The sequence below is a fragment of the Aythya marila genome (genome assembly GCF_965140915.1).
Source record: "Aythya marila genome assembly, chromosome: 1".
In the NCBI taxonomy this organism is placed as follows: Eukaryota; Metazoa; Chordata; class Aves; order Anseriformes; family Anatidae; genus Aythya; species Aythya marila.
In genome coordinates, this window is record NC_139042.1 from 131576620 (window position 1) to 131596105 (window position 19486).

Below are 19486 nucleotides of genomic sequence, written 5' to 3' on the forward strand. Positions count from 1 at the left end.
CACACAGTTCCCATACGGAAAGGGAGATCTCTTTTAGGTAAATGTTATGGACCCCTAACAACACCATACGGGGGAAAGGGGAATGTTCTTACAAGACTTTTCCACTTGGATCCTGTTTCCACTTTTTCCATAGTATAACCATGATGCTATTGTTTTAGCCAATTAATGCCCTCTGCAAAATGCAGGGGTTGTAACTGGTTCCACCTATTCCCTATCCTGAACAGCATTCCAGGTGTTTCTTTGCTTACAGAAGGTGCTTGGAAATGCATGCTATCAAGTAAATAATTTCTGTCTTCTTCATCAACATTTCTTTTTGAACAGTCACATTTCACCCTAAATTTATCCCTTACTACAGTCACACTTCCTTATGCAGAATACTGTTTTTCTGCCTGCGACAACCCTACCAGTTCAGAAAGCTTTGGATTTTCATACCAAAGGACAAGCTACAGGCAGTGATCCTATCTCCTATCTAGAGGAACATATTCATAGTAATAATTCTCATGCTCCCCAGATATTAAAGCATGGAAAATCTGTTCACATCATTTCAAGCAAGGTCTTGCCATGAAATCCTTTGTCCTGACTTGAATTGTATGCAGATCATGACAAACAGAAGCATATGAGAATTCACATTTAACTTATAGCACATATTTTAATAAATGTATTTTATTCTGTGTGCACACACATACAGACACACAAGAGAAAAGGAGTAACAAGGGTCTAAGGTCATCTACCTAAAATGTTAATTTTTAAATTGTTAAAATGTTAATTTTTAAAATGTTAAAATACAGCCAAGTGAAGGAAAGCCAACAGCTGCTTCACAGTACAACACCAAAAATAACTACACATTAAAAAAACTATAAGCTTACCAATACTCCTCTCTCCTCTCCCCCAGTTGTATCAATTATACTATGAAAGCTCTTCCGGCCTCAACAAACCAAACAATCCATAATATTATCAGCACAAGAAACTTTATTTGAAATATATACTTTAGCGCAATCCCTTTAAAAGGCTCTTGGAATACTGATGTGTTCAGTGATTATGCACTTCTCTGCTGTCAACTGTATTACCCATTAAATACCAATTTTCCTCATTAGTAAAGTAGCTGGGATCAAGTGAGCATAGGAGGAAAACAAGTGTAGCAGCTAAAGAAAAGCACTGGGGATCAAGCAAGCTGTCTTCTCTTCCCATGATGGCTAAATGACTTGCTGTCTACACCTACTTCTGGCTTGGTGTCTTCATCTCTAAAATTGGGCAATACCACCTACTCTAAGAGAGGGGGAAACAAAATTAACTAAAGCTTTTAACTGCTCCAACACCTATAAAAGCCAAAGCTAATTCTTTAAATGCTTCCAGAATTACTGTTATTATTGTCATTTATCTGTTCTGCCATAGCATGTAAGAGCCTGTATGCACATGGTTCTAGGCACAGCGTTGATGCAGAAAATAAAGTGGAAGGTATAGACAGCATGACAAACAGAAAACCACAGAAACAAAAGCTTTGTGCTTCATAGAAATTTATGTATTTGGACAGCTACCTTTAAAAAAAAACAACCCAACCTGTCTTAACTTTCTCCTTAGTGAATATATTGTATGCAAGCCTCATTATCAAACAAATCCTATGTCAGGTGTCAAAAACAAAAACTAACTTCTAAAATAAAAACTACAGCCTGTAGTGCATTAGTACTTCCAAACTATAAATCCATGCCATTATTACCAATAATATTGTCAATAAAAATTTACCTGGTTACCAAATATTCTTAATGTGCATGCATACGCCAATATGCAGTATACTACATGAAGTAAACATGGCAGTGAGATTACTTCTATAATGTTTGTCACATTTGATACAGAAATCTTGATTTTGCTATTAATGTACTTTATAAAGAAAACATATATGGCTGAATGACTTATTTTGCTCAGTACATTTAAAAGCACCCAAAGGGAAGGAGTATGACATCTCCAGTTGCTACAGCATACTTAGTAGTACATGCAGCAAGAACCCTACAAGTCACAGCAAAATCCTGCTTCTTTTACCCCATCTGCTTTTAAGAATTTATCAATGAAAGGGAATTTCCAACGATGTTAGTTTATCAGAATATAAACTAGATCAAGTTTGTGCTTATTTATGCCATATACCTGCATTGATATCAACAGGCAGTGTCAACTTCTTCTAACTTCATAGGGTGGAGGAAATGTTTTTTCAGTAAGTCTTAGGGCCATTAGGAAATTATCGTATTTATGTAAGTAGTTTTGGTACTCCCTTGGGATTTCAATAAAATTTTAGCTTAACCTCATTAAAACTCCTCCTATTCAGCTGGAGGCTACAATGTACTGTGGAATTTTAAGACCTATGCTCCTTCTCCAGCAAGGCATTTAAGCATGTGCTTAAAATTAAGCATTTGAGTGAACATTTTGCTCATCTGAGAGTCTCAGAACATGCACCATGAAAGGGATGCCACATTAGGTCAGTACTTTCATACTCCCGTAAAAGCTTTGGGAACCAGATAGGTAGTCGCAAAGCATTGAAAATTTTGTTGTAGTACCATAATTTGCTTCCCTACTGCTTACCTACTCACATCCTTCTAGATCAAGGACATGTCTACACAGTTCTACAGGCAGATGAAAGTGCATTCTTCCCAAGCTGCAAGCTGACTAGAAGCTATGTAAATTTATTTAATGTTCTCTAAGCCTCATGAATACACTCCTGCTGAAAGATACAGTGCATTAGCTAGGGCTTCATGCCTGATTTAGAGAGTTTGCAACTAGCAGCAAAACACAGAGAAACACTCTAAAGTATATGTTGTTAACAGAAGTACATATATACATGCATGCAATCTATAGAAGCCTGTGGTTATAACTACTGCATTTTCTTATTTTATAGTAAATGTAAAGGGGTTATGAACTTCAGAGAAATACTACTAACTCCTATAGAGCTTTTTTAGTTTACGAACTGCTGAAATACTTTTTTATAACTAACAGCTATGAAGCTCAAGCAGTCATCTGAAAAGCCAGAGGATTTATTTGGCCTTTTAAGATTTCATTTTTGTAGCCATTTAAAAACTTGATTCTCCTATTCACCTCTGGTGCAGAAGCATTAGACTAAGTATTCAAGTGTCGTGTCCTACTATGTCAAAAGCTTTTGTAAACTCTACAGAGACATCACATCAAGACAAAATTTCTTTGATGACGGCCTTCCTAGCTTTGCAAAACAAAGCATAGCCTGCTTTAACAGGATCTTTTAAAAAGGACAGCAACAGAAACACCACAGCAATTACTCTTGACTGAAGCTTGAAAAGAAGAGGTATAAGAACTGATGGAACTATCTGTAACATACCACTGGTATTCACCTGAGACTACTGTAAGAAATTAGGAATGTCAAGTTCAAGGTTTGGCTCTGAACATGACATTTGAACAAGACAAAGAAAAAAAATCTTCTCCATAGATTTTCAAGAGAATTGTGACCAGTCTTTAGCAATAACAGTCTTATTTTTCCAGGATGTAACCTCATGCATCAGCTTGTGCTTGAGGCTGCGGAAGAGCTACATCTGGAATGAGTCCTTGCCCTAAAACCAAGCTGCAGAGTGAAGGTGCAATTTAGGGTAAGTTCCTCATTGATAATTCAGTTCTTCTTTTAGTGCTGTTCCATTCTCTGCTCATAATACATTGAACAGGAAAAGTAGGGAATAGCAGTACCCAGACAGCCCTGAAGCCAGTGCAAGGTGAGCAGTACAGCTACTGCATGTGGCAGGCTGGAGAAGGATGAAAACGTAAAGGGAAGGAGGACAAAGAAAGATTTGGAAAAGAAGTGGTAACTGTTATGACTTAGCACAATTAACATTTAATATCTTACCACTGTGTCCCAGGCTATCTGTGTCTGCCTGTGTGTGTGTGTATGCACGTGCATACATATGCCTGCATGTGCATTTGGGGTGGGGGCTGAGAGGGTGTGAAGAATATTTAATAACAGAAATCTCAGCCTTGCTTGTGACATATTTAAAAGTTTCTATGCACTGTGGGTCAAACATTTACAAGAATGCCTTTTGCGTCTGGTAAAATCAGCCACAGGAAGGGCAAGGAAGGATGTAGTGGTGGCAAAATGCAGAACCCACCAGAGCCCTGAAAAGTGCAACGACAAAAAATGAAAGTCTAGGCTCCCCAAAATAAACTGTCTGTGTTTGAAGGCTCTAACAGCAAAAGAGGAACTCTTGGTCTTGATTCTGCTAATACAGAGGGACCAAAAAGCTGTAACTAGAACAAGTGGTCACATGCAAGTGTCAGGAAAGTGACTGAAGATCCATGCTGTTTGTAGGAAAAAAACAAAGTCAGATGGACTGTGAAACTGTAAGGAGTACAGCAAATACATGTTATGTAAATTAGGTTGGCTAAGCTGAGTGGAAGGCCCAGACACCAATAAGCCCCTCAGATACAGCAAAGCAGAAGAGGGCGGTTAGAGTTGAACCAGAAAAGGAACCCAGCAACAATGGATTTACTGAGGAGGGACTAACTTCACATCCTGCCCATCCCAGAACAAGTAAAAGGGCACACGTGGAAAGAGTTTGGGGTCAAGGATCAGCAGCAGTTCTATGCCAAGAATCATAGCTTTTCATTAGCAGAGAAGAGGGAAACTCCCCAGATTGCCTGCCCTTCCATTGCTCTGTTTTGATATGGGGCTTGACATGTCTGCAAAGCCATTATAAACAGACACACGCACAGTATTATGGGAAGATGATGAAAACAGTAATTTTTGTAAAAAGATGGTAATTTTTTACAGCATACAGAGCAAATCATGCTATTTAATTTTACAGAATGAGAATTAGCACAGTAAATTGCTGCCATGAGCCTTACACAACCAAAACACCCACTACAGATGAAGCATTTGGAACAGCTATGGAGAGATTGATGAGCTTCCCTGGCACACAAATACTTGTCTAGGGACAGAATTCACTCTACATGTCAGCTAACTAGTGTACACTTAGTAGTGACCTCTCTGGTAAAATGACCCCAGTGGTCACTACATATATGGTTTTAGGTCTATATTCTACTCCTCAAAATTTATTTGCCATTGACATGAACACTGCTAAGTCATTTAACACAAGCTGTAAGCAGAAGACATAAAATACTGACATTTTGATTTGGCAGACACTTAAATTTTCATTATAAGCATTGATACATGGAGTAAATAGTCATACAATGTAAGAAGCTACAGATACTTTCCAAAAGTACTGTGATCTTTGATGGGTATCTTATGTACAGACCTATATACAAAACAAGAGTTGAGCATGGTCATCCATAGCAACAACATGAGAATAAGACTTAAGACAAATGTTCTGCAAGCATGTGAGCATAATTCAGAAGATTGCTTTCCTTTCTTTTTCCACTAAGTATTTAATTCCTAAAAACACTTAAGTATAATGAATAAACAGAAAACACTTAACAAGTATAATAATAAAGAACACTCCCTTTATTTCTATTTATCTCTTCTTACTTAGTAAAACATTTTTAAAAACACATCCCCTGAAATACCAAATGCTATCATTTATGATATAATGAAGAAATATGTGGTCTTTATTTTTTTGATTAAAAAAATCTTTCAATCAAATTTCTTAATGTGACTGAAAAATGAAGAAACTATTTTTGATACCAACTGCTCTGAAAAATGAGTATCTCATTAAACATCAGCGTACATTCTATCTTTTCCATGAGAGAAGAAAAAGTGATCAGAAAAAGCTTGAGGGCACTACAACATAATACAGATGGAGACAACAGTAAAGAGGCCCAATTATTCTTATTGGCTGAGTAATTAATATATCTAAAATAATGTCAATCTTTTCAATTCAAGTTTACTTGATACCACTACTGAAGCTATTAATTAGAATATAGAAATAATAACTTGATTTACGATTTGATTGATATATGTGATCTGTTAACGAAAGACAAAGCTACGTGTACATTAATTGCTCTGCTCTACATTATTATTTCACACAAATAGTGCTTACCAAATTCCTCATACTGCCTACTCTTACAGTGAGACTGCTTACTTGTCCTGCTATCAGCAGCCTTCCAGCTAAGGTCATGTAGTACACAAATGTGAGACAGAAATCACAAGAAAGGATTTTTGATCATACAAGTTTTGTGTGGAATTTAAGCATTTAACACTTTTCTGGAAGTGGTTTCACAACAAGACATACCTGATGTGCCAAAATATAGATATTATGGCCAACATCTTTTGGGGAGATGCCATCATCTCCATTCTCCTCCTCATGGTCACATTCTAGGCCTTGGTTATATGCATTCTTCATCACATCCACCTGCAACACAAGCCAAACCAAGGAGAGATTAAATAAATGTCATCCTCAGGGAAAAAGCACATGGTGTTTGAACACATTCACTTTGTTCAGTACAAGCTTGGATGGGTGCCCTGCAGTTCTAAAAGAAGAGTGAGCAGTCTGGGAAACACTTTCTGAATAAAGAAGAGCTTGAAGTATTTATGAAGCTCCAAACTGCTACACTTCTCATCAGCAAAACTGCAACCATGAGAAAGGAACAGGAATGTTGAGTCTTTTTGAGAAGGTATTTTCACAGATGTTTTAAAGACAGATCAACAGGTAGCACAGGTAGTGCCTTTTGGCAGTTACAGGGCAGGTGCGATCCCTCTGTGGATAGAGCAGGCTGCAATGCAACTCAGAGCTCTCCTTATAGTTTAACAGAAACAAAATAAAAACAAACAAACAAACAACAAACAAAGCCAAAAAGGAAAGGAAGATACAGATCTGGGCAGGGCACTGGGGTAATTCCAAACAAGGGGAAAAGTCCTCCATTCCCCAGAAAGGGCCTGATCCTGCTGATGCCCACAGATCTCTCCACAAAACAGGTTTTCCAGTCACTGTTGCTACATGGTCCATTTGTTTGGAAACAATTTCTCCAGGCTTCCAATCTATTTAACATTCTTGGAGACCTATACAAGTATCACACCTATTCCAAAACACAGCAATAACTGTTTGTAACTTTTGTTGTTTGTTCATGAGATGTATATATAAATGCATATGCACACACTTCTGTTAGTACTGTTTCACAAACTGTACAAGCTTAATTTCCCAGCCCATGACAAAGTGTACTTGAAGACAGTCTACCAGAGTATGATAATTTAGTTAAGAAACAATTACAGAAAAGTGCTTGGAATGGATAAAAATAATGAAGTCGTAAAGACTGAAATCATGCATGCTCGATCCTTTTAAAGTACTTTTGTGAATGAGTACTATCCTGATACATTGTGTCACTATATGCTGCCAACTCTTCAACCTAGATGCAGATCATTTTAAAATGTTTTAATGACAGATTTTTTTCAGCCAAAGATTTATGAATATTCAGAAGTTTTCTCACCAGTTCCCTTGGTCTCATGTTGAAAAGGATTCTTTCCGCATTCTCACTGTCATGCCTGCTTTCCATAATAGCCAGCAAGAGCTTGGAGGCATTGTTCTAAAGATACAAGAACAAGTTAATGTAAATTTAAAATCTATTTCATGGATTAACGATCCTTGCATTTGTTTTAATTGAGATTACCGGGACCACTTTTTTAGTGGATAAGATTTTAGACTACTTGCATCTTTTATTCTACTGACATATTTAATAGGGCTTTTCTCCCATTTTAATGTCAGCATACCGTAAGACTAACTAACCCAGCACACTACATTTGAGGAAGCATTTTAAATATTAAAAAAAAATCTGACTTAAATACATAGTTCTGTTCTATACTGTGCACAAGAAATGAAATCCCATTTCCTTTTCTTATTGCCCACCTAGCAATTTTTGTCACAGCATTCTGTTAAAACAATACTCAGCAGAGGTAATTACAAAGTGTATTAGACAAAAGGTTCCATCATTCAGGCAGGTTTTCTTCCCCTATGTTTTTTCTAAACCCTAATTCATTATTATTTGAAGTGCTATAAAATAAACTGTTTTCATACATTCCTGGAATTTTGTTTCACTATCATATATTCTTCGGGGAATATATAAAAGATATCCTTCACTCTGACAACAGGTTGCTTTTAATTGAGATCTTTCCCACAGATTAAATATCGTGAGCTTCAGCAGCTATAACCCAATAATGCTTTAGACTTTGGAGACGTGTCTTACTTCCAGTTAGATCAATTGTTGTGAATAGGAGTGAAAGAATGGTTTTGGAGGTTTAAGCACCTTAACAGTGCTTACAAAGTGCACAACACTTCAGTTCCTAGCTCAGCCAGAAGCTTCCTGTGTGATTCTGGGTAAGTTGTTTCACTTCCCTGTAACTCAACACCTTGCTGGAGGTGGTGGTACAAGAGCTAAATCTGTTTATATTTGTAAACTGCAGAGACACCATGCCCACATTCACCTGTTTGGTGAGGCTTCTTAGCTACTGACTGCTTTCTGGCACAGTGTGTTTGCCTTGGTCCACGTGTTGCACGTACCATTGGGGAATATCCCCTCATCCCTCCTAACAGCAGACTGAGCTGTTTGATTACATGCATGTAGACTGCAGTACAGGTAGGAGCTAGTAAAACTCTAAACCCATTATATAACCTTGTTCTCAGCTGCTTATTGCCAAATGTTAGCAATTCAAACTGAAATTTCTCACAGCAAGGGTGTGCCTCAGACAATTAGCAAGGACAATTTCAGAGGGAAAGGGTTCAGTTGCTTTTGAGACTGAGGCAAAAAAAAATATGTTATTTTCCGCATGTTCAAGGAACTTCTGTTTTAAGCAGTCTTTGTATCTCCAGTTCTTGATAGCAGAGCTGAAAATGTGGGGCCCTAGAGGCTAAGATAACATAACAATTCAAGTTGTAGTCGCCAGGGTACCCAGACAAATTTGTCCAACTGGTAAGTATTTTTTAAATTATGATTTCAATACTGCACTGTAGAAACTTTCTAGATTTTCACAATTAAAAGCCCACAGGCTTTCTTTTTGTTACAAAAAGATTCTGCACAGAATCAGGCAGGTTGGACCACATAGACATGTGTTCAAGGCTTGCCTCTGGACTGATCTTTTCAGCAGCCCCAGCCCTTGCTCAAAGCCCCTGCACAGGACTGTGTGAAGCTGAGGTCTGAACACCTCCAAAGAAGGACCTCACAGCCTGCCTGGGCACCAGTTCCCAGCTTGATGACCTTCACAAGAAAATAATTTTTTCTTGTATCTAATTAGAGTTTCCCACACTCCAGCTTGTGTTCATTGTCCCCCACCTTTCCACTATGCATCTCCAAGAGACGTCTGGCTGTACCTTTTCTGTGCTACTCCTGTGGTGGTTGCATCAAGAGGTCTCCTTGAAGCCATATCTGGTGCAGGCTGAACCTCTTACCTCATACATCAGTTTAACAGCACTCCACTGCAATCAGTCCAGTACCTCAATGCCTTTCCCACACCACAGAGCTCCCAAATAGGCAAGGTACTTCAGATGCAGTCTAGTGTCAAACAAAAGTGAAAGATCACTTCCCTCAACCTGCTGGCTGCACTCCCGCAAATACAGCCCAAGATGTGGTTGGGTTTCCTGCTACAAGGGTATACTGCTGACTCATGCTTAACTTCTCAACCAGGACAACCATCTATTTCTACAAAGCTGCTTTTCAGTCATTTAGTACTCTGCCTGTACTATTGCACAGGTTAATCCATCCCAGATGCAAGACTTTGTGTTTGCCTTTTTCCAAGTTCATGAGGTTCTTATCAGATTATTTCTCCAGCTTGACAAGGTACTTCTGAATAGTATGCTCCAGCATGGGGAACAACAGATACTTCCGAGCAGTTTCCAGTCTGTGTTTGCTCATAAGTACTTGCCGAAGTTTATGGAACGTGGAGGGAAGGACTGCCTGCTTTGAAAGATGTTGAAAGAAGAACTTGGATAAAAGGGAGACTGAACAGGGACATAAGTTTATTGGAGGAAAACACAAAATGGAACAGAGGAAGTATGGATGAAGGTAGGACTGGCTAGGAAAACACCTGAAGCCAGTGAACCAAACAGAATTAGAAACTATTTTCTAAGTCTGATGCCATAGCTTCTAGCTTTGGGTGGGTTTCTGAAATAAGAAACCCATACTCTTGTGGAGCAGCACTTGGAAGCCAGGCAAGATGCACACAGGCAATTCAAATAGTACTTTTGTGTGCAACTGAATTAAGTCTAGACTATCTCATGGGCAGCACAAAAGGAAATATCTGGTACTGAGTTTCAGAGAATGTGTGAAAATGAGAAAAATATATGAGAATGCATGAGGAGAACTCAATACAACTATATTAAGACAGCTGGATAAAGAACTGGAGGATTGTACGATTAAAAGTCAGCAGCAGAAGAAAGGAAAGATGGAAGGAGAATGGAAGAATAGAATGAGGATTCCTACATGACTGAGGAACTAGGACCTTCTAGGAGAGGAGACTGGAAGTTGAGTGAAAAGCCAGGAGAGAGAAGACTAAGCTTGCAAACACAAAAATGAGATAAGGACAAAGAACAATGGATGAGAAGATCAGACTGGGACTGGCTGAAGGATAATGGGATGCCATATGAATTTTTCCATAGCCACCCTTTTCTTTCTCAAATCAAATCAGGACTGTCCACTAGAAAGGTCTAGCCAGATTCTTCACCTTGCAATCTACATAGCGAAACTTGAGCAAATACATTGAATGGCATTGGGGGAAGGAAAAGACAGAAAGTGAGAGACTCCTAGCAGGGTGCTGCTCTGAAAAACTGGATGCATTCTGCTGCAGAGTTCGCTTACAATGGTGAGTGACCAAGTCAGTTGTGGCAGCACTGGTAGGATCTCAGAATGAGAAGGGAAGGGGACAAGACAGGCTATCAGGAAGCTTGAGAAGTAAAAAGTGGAAACAATGGAAAGAGGCCTCAGTCTATTCGTTCATGGCTGAGGAGGGCTTGAAGCCATTCCCAGTGCAGGCAATCCTTAGGGTGGAGAGAATCCTACTGCAGCTTCTGTGAAGTGAAGAAAGGTAAAGGGTGGGTTGATCTTACTACCATTAGTAGCCAGCTTCTTGCTACTGACTCTGAAAAAGTGGTGTACCTAGAAGTACAGCAAGCAGGCACATCCTCTAGATTTTTGCCCCAAAGAAGGAAATTTCTGACTCAAAAGTCACTTTCTCCTTCCCCTTCTCTATCTGATCACTTACACCTCACTTTGAGATGCTTGTTTAACCACTTGTTTCTCATTTTCTGCATGCTTTTGAGAACCATGAGACCCTGGCTTCTATTCCCAGATATCAGTGGTGAAAAGAGGTCCAATACTTTGAAAACAGAACATAAAGTTCTTCAGAACATATTAGTACTATGAAGAACCAGTCCCCAGTTGATACAAAATGGATATCTCAAATACTTCTGGCCTTCATTTTTCTTTTCCTGGGTTCCCATTTCATCTTATAGAGTACTACAAGAAAAGCCAAAACGACATTTATTAGTCTCTCTACCCTTTTCCAGGGAATTGCATGGGCTACTAGACTGACAATGTCTCTTCATCCTGCCACTACTCAGAGTGGCAGATATTGAGATCATATGCTGTACCAGGTCTTAAATACTAGTCAGCAAGAAAGGCTGGGAGGGTCATAACAAATAACAAAAGGCAGAACAGAACATTGGACATCTGTTCACTCAATGAACATTGTCTATCCTGCTCACCAAATGATTCCAAAGTCCAATGGAAAATATAATCCATGAAGATGTAATTAAATACCACATCACAAAGTATGTGCAAAACAAGGCAAATTAGGACGGTATGCGAAAATATAATTCTGCATGGCCTTTGCTTTGGTTAAAGGGGTGTGAGTTCAGTATGTAGTGTTCCATGAAAAAAGCATCTAAATGTGTTTTTATGCATGTGTGGGACTATATACTTGAAATTTTGTATTTTCACTGCAAAATCTACAACTTCTGAGTTGTCTATAAGCACTGACAGACTGCCAGGGCTAAACATTACCTGGTAAACTCAGTGCTGTATTACTTGGATGTATTGTCACTCAAAAAAACAAAGAAACAAACAAACAAAAAAAACACACACCAGTAAATTCCTAATTTGCATCTAACTCTTGACATCACATCTAGCTCAGTACTGTATCCAATTCTGGGCTCCATAATACACAAACAATATGGACTTACAAGAACAAGTCCAGCAAAGAGCTGCTCTGTTAAATGAGTTTTCCATTAGGAGTAGCTGAGGGGAGCTGGGACTGTTCAGCCTGGAAAAGAGAGGGCTCAAGGGAATCTTATCAGTATAAAGTATTATCAAGTAAAAATACCTGATGGAAGAGAATGAAGAGGGAGCTAGGCTCTTCTCAGTAGTGCTCAGTGACAGCACAAGAGGTAATGGACACAAATTAAAACATAAATGAAATTCCATCTTAACACTCTTTTACTTTGAAGTTGGTCAAACACTGGAAGTTTGCCCAGATGGGTTGTGGCATCTTTGTCCTTGGAGATAATAAAACCCAACTGGTCACCTGCTCTAGCTGACCTTGCTTGAGTGGAGGTGTTGGACTATGTGACCTCCACATGTCTGTTCTAACTTAAATGACACTGATTTTGTAACACCATAATCAGTTCCGCAATTTGACCCTTTGATATCATTCACTACAACTTCTGCTATTTAAGTAAGTGAGGCATAAATAGTGTCCCATGAAAATGGCCAAACTGGTCATTGTAGCAATGCCAATAAACTCCAGTCTTGGGAATTAGATAGGAAAGATGTTTTACAAACATTTTTGAGTTTTGTGGTAACAGTAAATCAAAATGGCACTGGAGTGAACATAGCTAGGTCTTTACAGAGACTGAAATTTGGACTTCAAAAGAACTATCTCCAAGTTCAAAGTTAAATGTCTGCTTAAGCGTTTTGCTTGAGGAGGACTTGAATTATACTGCCATTCAAACATGTAATTACAGTTATTAAAATCATGTGTAAAACATTGTTGATTCAATGTTTCATTGTACATGATATATGGCTATATTAATTATTTTATTAGACATCCATAATGTTGCCAATATGATGCAGTGCAGCTACCACAAAGTATTTGCTGGTTTTGGGGAGGAAACAGACCATCTGCAATGGAAATACTTCATTCAGAAGGCAAGAAAAGACAATAATCTAAAGTTCTTTCTGGACGTGTTCTACCCTACTTGGCAGACAGTATAGCTGCAAAGTTTCCCTCTGCATGTGATGGCACACAGACCAGAGAAACTTATCTATGAACCTATCCAATTCTCAAGAGAATACAAAACAAAATTCAAGCAGTCCCACTCTACACTTCACCATTCCCTCAGAGAACACTGAGAAGGGAAATAAAATGTAATTTAATTTAACCACATTTTCAACTTCATTTGACATCTTAATTACAGGTCATCTGATATATATATATTTTTTTTCACAACATCTCCTTCTCAAATATTTTGTTTAAGTCCACAGAATCACAGAACTCAGTATATACAGAGAATGTCTGATGTTACATTGCCTTAACAGTATACCTGTTTATCAATCCAATGAGATTTTGTGCCCACGATGTGTACTCTTCATGCTAGCTACATCATGTCTATTTGACAGGATTCTTTAAAAAAAGCTGAGGGTGTACTCCCAAACACAACAGTTGGCCAAAAGTCCTATTGTAGAAGGACTGAAGTGGATTAAGCTGATTTGAATTCATTTGCACCACTTGTTTTTCAGGGCTGCTGAGTATATCATGCTATGATAAGACTAAGTAAATGTCAGGTCACCTAGAGCTCTTGCATAGGTATGTCTTCTTTTATTACTCAAATTTAAATAAACAAGTTTACATTTACTGTACCTTTAGCTGAAGCACCAAGTCCATGCAGTATTTGCCAAGAGGGTTTATGTCATTCAAGATGAGTGCAATTATAATATCAATCCCATTAGATTCATGGGTGGCTATGCAGGTCTAAAATAAGAGAAGAGAACAGTCATAGAGAGAGGAGGGAGACAGGGAAAGAAAAAAAGGGGTGAGGAGGGGAGAGAGAGAGAATATGCGCATCAGCAAATTTCCAAAACAAGGGTGCAAAACTTGAATGACCCTGTGATTGCAATGAACCTCCCAGCCAAAGCAGAGCAGCCTGAAAACATGACACAAGTTGTGCTGAGGAAGACTTGGTGCACAGAACTAATCCCAACACTGCCAATAGTGAGGTATACAACTGGAAAAGAAGTGGTGCAAGCTAAAATTTGCTTGCAGTGAGTCATGCAGGATTAGGCAGCAAGTGGTACAAGTTAGAGACAGCAAGCCACAGGAGCACTGCCAGATTTGGCTGGATACACACATACAAACATAAAAGACACACTTGAATCAAATTTGCACACTCAAATTCTAAATTTGCATTCAGCAACCAGCATTAATATCACTGTCTTATAGCATAACCTGTTTGCAAAGATTAAGGTTATCTACACTCATTTGGACATATGCTGCACACAAGGACATTTCTGCACACAGAAATCAAAACTGTAAATATGATCAACTGTACTTCCCCAGTGCTTTTACAGCTGGAGTTCTGGACCTTCTAAGCCACATCAATAAATGTCAGCTGTATAAGCGTATGGTATTTTTTTTCTAACAGGTTTACAGAACAATACGAAAGGAGAAGTTTTCCAGAAAGCTTGAGAGATGGAAAACAAACAAACAAACAAACAAACAAACAAAAAACGAACAAAGAAAACAAAACAAAAAACACCACCAACAACAAAAAAGCAGATGAAAATGACAGTGTGGAGCATTTGCCTTTGAAATACACTGAATGAGATTTGCAGTTGGTGTACACAAGCATAACTGTAATCCTGAGTGACTTCCCAGCAGCAGGTAAGACTAAATAATAAGTCTAACTAATCATTCCCTTGCATTATCAGTGTTTCTCTGTAAAGTTAGAGAACAAATTAACTTGAGAACCGTTTTTCCTCATTTCTAGTCCTGTAATTACTCTTTTTGCAAATGTTTTTCCCCATTAATTACTGGATCGAATATGACTGTTTAAAATTTAGCCCACTAAAATACTTTTACTTCTTTGCTTGTTTTTAAAGTTTTAAGTAAAGGCAGTTGATTACCAGCAACAGCGATAAAAGCACTTTGCACTTCATTTGTGCACGTTAATGAATGAGCATTAATACTCTATGTACTTCTTCAACTATTTCTACTACCAAGAATAGATTGTGTCTTTGTATTTTTGCCCACTTTGATTTTTCCATTCCTAATCCATAGTGAAAATTCTGAAATTTCATCCAGACAACTCTACTACAGTTTTGTTCTCTTCAAATCAATTACAACAGCATATAAGTACATTCTTTACTTGCCTCAGCATAGCACGATAGAGACATCTACCAACAGCCACAGTTAAAAAGCCTGCATCAAGCAAGGCACAGAACTATATATTTGATTAGAAACATGGTCTTCAGCCTCATTCATTTTCCTGCTGATATCATAATTAAAAGTGCTGATAGGTAATATAGCAAAACAGTAAGTTAAACTCTGTGGCAGTTAGGTTAAATCAGGGAAGTAAATATTAGCAAACGATATAAAAAACAAAGGCAAAATGAATGAAAGTGGAAAAACAAAACAGAACAAAAACAAACAAACAAAACCATCACAGTAGTGTATGCAATGTACTTTCTACAATTGTGACTTGAAATGCAAAGTTTCATAAAGTGAGATTTAAACCATAGACCCACTGACGTAAGACATAAAACTCTCCAAAAGGACTGGAAACCCTACATGTAAGCTGACATTCTACAGGAAGAGTCTGATTTTAGTTCTGATTCGAAATAATTTATCTGTTCTTATGCAGCTTTGACATGTTTTCAGCTTAGTCACAGTAATTGCAAGTGAACTTGTTATTAAGAACATTGAAGAGTTTATCACACACAGAATAACACAGAACTTCTAGGTTGGAAGAGACCTCAAGATCATCGAGTCCAACCTCTACCTAATGCTAACAATCCCCACTAAACCATATCCCTAAGCTCTACGTCTAAACGTCTTTTAAAGACTTCCAGGGATGGTGACTCCACCACTTCCCTGGGCAGCCTGTTCCAATGCCTAACAACCCTTTCGGTAAAGAAGTTCTTCCTAACATCTAACCTAAAACTCCCCCTTTGTGCTTATTATGATAAGCACAAAGATACCACACATTCAATTAGATACTTTTGCATCCAGCAGTTATTCAAGGCCTACCTGATTTTCATGGCATGGACCTTGGCAATATTCAGTCAAGCTTTCCAATGTCTGGTTCACAAGAGCCACGTTCCTCTCATTGATATAAAGCCCCAGTAAGCCTAGTCCACCTGTCGTGCTTCCACAGATACAGTCCAAAAACTGAAGGGTCTCACAAACAAGGTTGTAATTTGTTTTATTGTTCTGATGTCTTAGAAAATTCTGGTGGATGGAGAAAAGGATCATTTAAAAAAAAAAAAAAAAAAAAAGGAGAGAAAGACTGTTAGAGTCATGTCAAACACACGGTCTTTTTCATGAAATTTCTGCAAGGTACAATTTATAACCACATGATTAGTCTACCTTAGCACTGAAGTACACTACACTGTAGAAAATACATTATGTTTTAGTGCAGCAGTTGAGAACTATCATTTGATTAAGTCAGTAGAGAAAGAAGGACTTAGAAACATGAACTTTGCAAACATCTGCAAACACCTGTCTTACAGACATCCTGCATGCCTGACCCCAACCATCTGTTTATCATGATCCTTTGTTTGGGAAGTTCTTGCCCCATAGCTGGGCAGGTAGAGCAGCGCATTCAGACTGCTCCATAGCAGTGTCAGTGAAGAACAGTAGTTTAGTTCAAGGCATCCCCAGCATTACTTTCAGGGAGGCTACTGGACAGTACACTGAGGCATATTTAGAGAAAATTCATTTTGCAAAAGTTGCTAAGGGGACAGTAATTTTTACCAGAGGAACTGATAGCAGGGACTCATGTTGCATTTTGCAGCCTTTAATCATAATATCTAGGGTAAAGAGCAGTACCCAAACTTTGTCCAGAAACTTCCTGGAATCTTCAAGCCTGTGGTAAGTGACCCACCATTTGTGCAAAGAAACCATATTAACAGGAACTTTTTGAAACTTCTCAATTCCATGTGGCTATATTAAGGTCCCCAAGCCACTCTGAGGGCATAAACATACGCTTAAACTGAACATGCAGACAGTTCTTGAAAAGGGTTATTTTATCCCTTAGGCCAAAATAATATTTTAGACACCCTTATTCTGTAACAGAAGCCAGGCACAGGCATGTTCTACTTCCTTCATGAAGTTCCAGCTCCTGCAATACTTCTTTTGCAACTCTGCTCAGAAACACTTTACCTGGAGCTCTCGGTTGTGGTTCTCACACAGCAGCTGAAGAAATCTCAGTATTGGCTGCATGATTGCAATAGCAGGACTCATTATTGCTTCTTCTGTGGACTTCTCTTCTGCATTTGCAGCATCTGTTCCTGAGCCCATAAGATCTATTTCTGGGTCCATTTCTCTTCTATATACAGAGTAAGCCTTGGATGTTGCAGAAGATGCTTCTGTTAGCTGACCTTTCATACCCTCTTTCAGATGCAGTGTTGAATCCTTCACTGAAAAGAAGATAGTTTTCCTTAATTTTTGAAGCTGTTTTCCCTTGTTTTATTAAACGGGGGAAAAAAAAAAAAAAAAAAAAAAAAAAAAAAGAAGAAGAAGAAGAAGAAGAAGAAAAAACAGTAATAATGAATGCAACTTTTTCTTTTTTGGTGCCTAACTTTTTGAAGACCTCTAGGCAACTTACAAAGAATATCAAAGCAACATTCATGCAGGGATAGCATGTTCCAAATAAACCACAAACAAGAATTAAGTAGAACATTAAAACAAAAAGCCCTACTATTTCTCTTCCATATACAATAAATGATGAGAACAATGGAAAGACCACAGGGTGAGAAATCAGTTCCTGTGCTTGCTCTTGTGAAATAGCCCCATTAGCAGCAGCCTCTACTTCTGCTTCTCTAAAAATTTGGGTCTATATCTTCTACTGGTGTAAATCGTCATCGTTTCACTGACTTCATCAATGATAATTCCATGTAACCACTTTAAGATATGGGCTGCAATTTAGAGAAAAATAGGCAAATGAGGCAAATTAGTAATGATTACTGTTAAATCGTCTTGATCAATGCAAGATATTATCAGTGGTGCAATACATGCAGCTTGGATGTAATGCACTACCCTCTTCCCTCTTTTACATGGGTTCCTCCTTACCTCTCTTTTTGGGAACAGATACGGTTAGGTCACTATCATCATCTTTCTTTTTGCTCCCCAAATCAATAGTGTTCACTGTCACTGTTGATCTTATCTCTTGCTGAGCAGCTTTCATGCGGTCATACAGGACTTTAAAGAATTTTTCTGACTTTTTTTGCTCCTTCAGTTGCTGGTAAGTTGAATACTGAAGAAAAAAAAAAAAAAGACACTCAAGCTATCCTTCTTCTAAGAAATAAAAAACAAAACTCTACTTTTGTGAAACATATAATGAATCATTACTTCACTTACACAGAAAAAATGGTGGCCACTGCATAACTAGTTCTTTCACAAAGTGATACACAGGGCTGGTAACGAATATTGATCATAATATTTTTACATTTAGCTAAAATGGTGAACAGTATTATTTGCAATCTTTCAAATGTCACAATATTACGCTGAAATTAAAATACTTCGTGACAGTCTCCATTTCTCCAGGCATTCCGGAGTTACAATATTCCATTTATACATAATAGTGAAAGTATTTTGTATTATGTAACTACAAGGGGAACCATGAAACATCTACATTTACATGTAATGTTACAGCTTACTTAGCCTGTACACATTCTTAGTTCTTCACAGTCACAGAACTGGAATTTTAGGTTTTTAAGTCCCATCCCTTAGTATTACTGTCAAGCAGGCTGAGTACCGTTTCCAGCAGTTTGCAAACCTCTGTCTCACAAGTTAAGTCCTTTTACAATTCCCTAACAATTCATTTCAGAAAGCTGCAACAACATCTCACTTCTTTAACACTTTCTGGACTCTCTGTAAGGGTGACAGATTGCACTGTCTTTTTTTACAGAATAGAGATATAGGATGGGATTCCTCTCATTTAACTTTCATAGTCTTGAAATGAGGTATAAGTTGGTTACTTAGGTTCCCTTCACAGGCAATGATGAGATAGGGAGAGATTTATGCCATCTCTCCTCTCTTATGGTATCGCTGCTGATCATAGATAGAATAAGAATAAACAGTCATCTTATTTGGCTAAAGTTGTGTAAGAGTGATATTCACAAAAACTAGAATCCATAGTTTAAAACTGGTATTTCCTATGGAATCGAATATTCCATAGACCAATTGGCCAAATGGCCAATTTTTCTCTCTGGAGATTTTGAAAAAATGCCTCAAATGTTTCGAGATTTTTTTTTTTGATTTTTTTTTTGCTATTTTAAACATGAAAGTATTGGAGTATTGTAATTATTAAATTTACAATATGAACCTTGAAAT

General features: G+C 38.0%; 1 protein-coding gene across 2 annotated transcripts in view; it reads right to left on the reverse strand.

Moving 5' to 3' along the window:
- The window catches only part of ITPR2 (inositol 1,4,5-trisphosphate receptor type 2), a 271369-nt gene that overhangs the window by 63106 nt on the left and 188777 nt on the right, over nt 1–19486 (reverse strand). For both annotated transcript variants that reach the window (XM_082784800.1, XM_082784799.1), the window contains 6 exons: nt 18224–18407; nt 17315–17571; nt 16181–16381; nt 13796–13906; nt 7381–7476; nt 6189–6308 (listed from right to left, as the gene is read on the reverse strand). In XM_082784800.1, coding sequence (XP_082640926.1) covers nt 6189–6308; nt 7381–7476; nt 13796–13906; nt 16181–16381; nt 17315–17571; nt 18224–18407 — 969 coding nt within the window. The remainder of the gene's footprint in view (nt 1–6188; nt 6309–7380; nt 7477–13795; nt 13907–16180; nt 16382–17314; nt 17572–18223; nt 18408–19486) is intronic.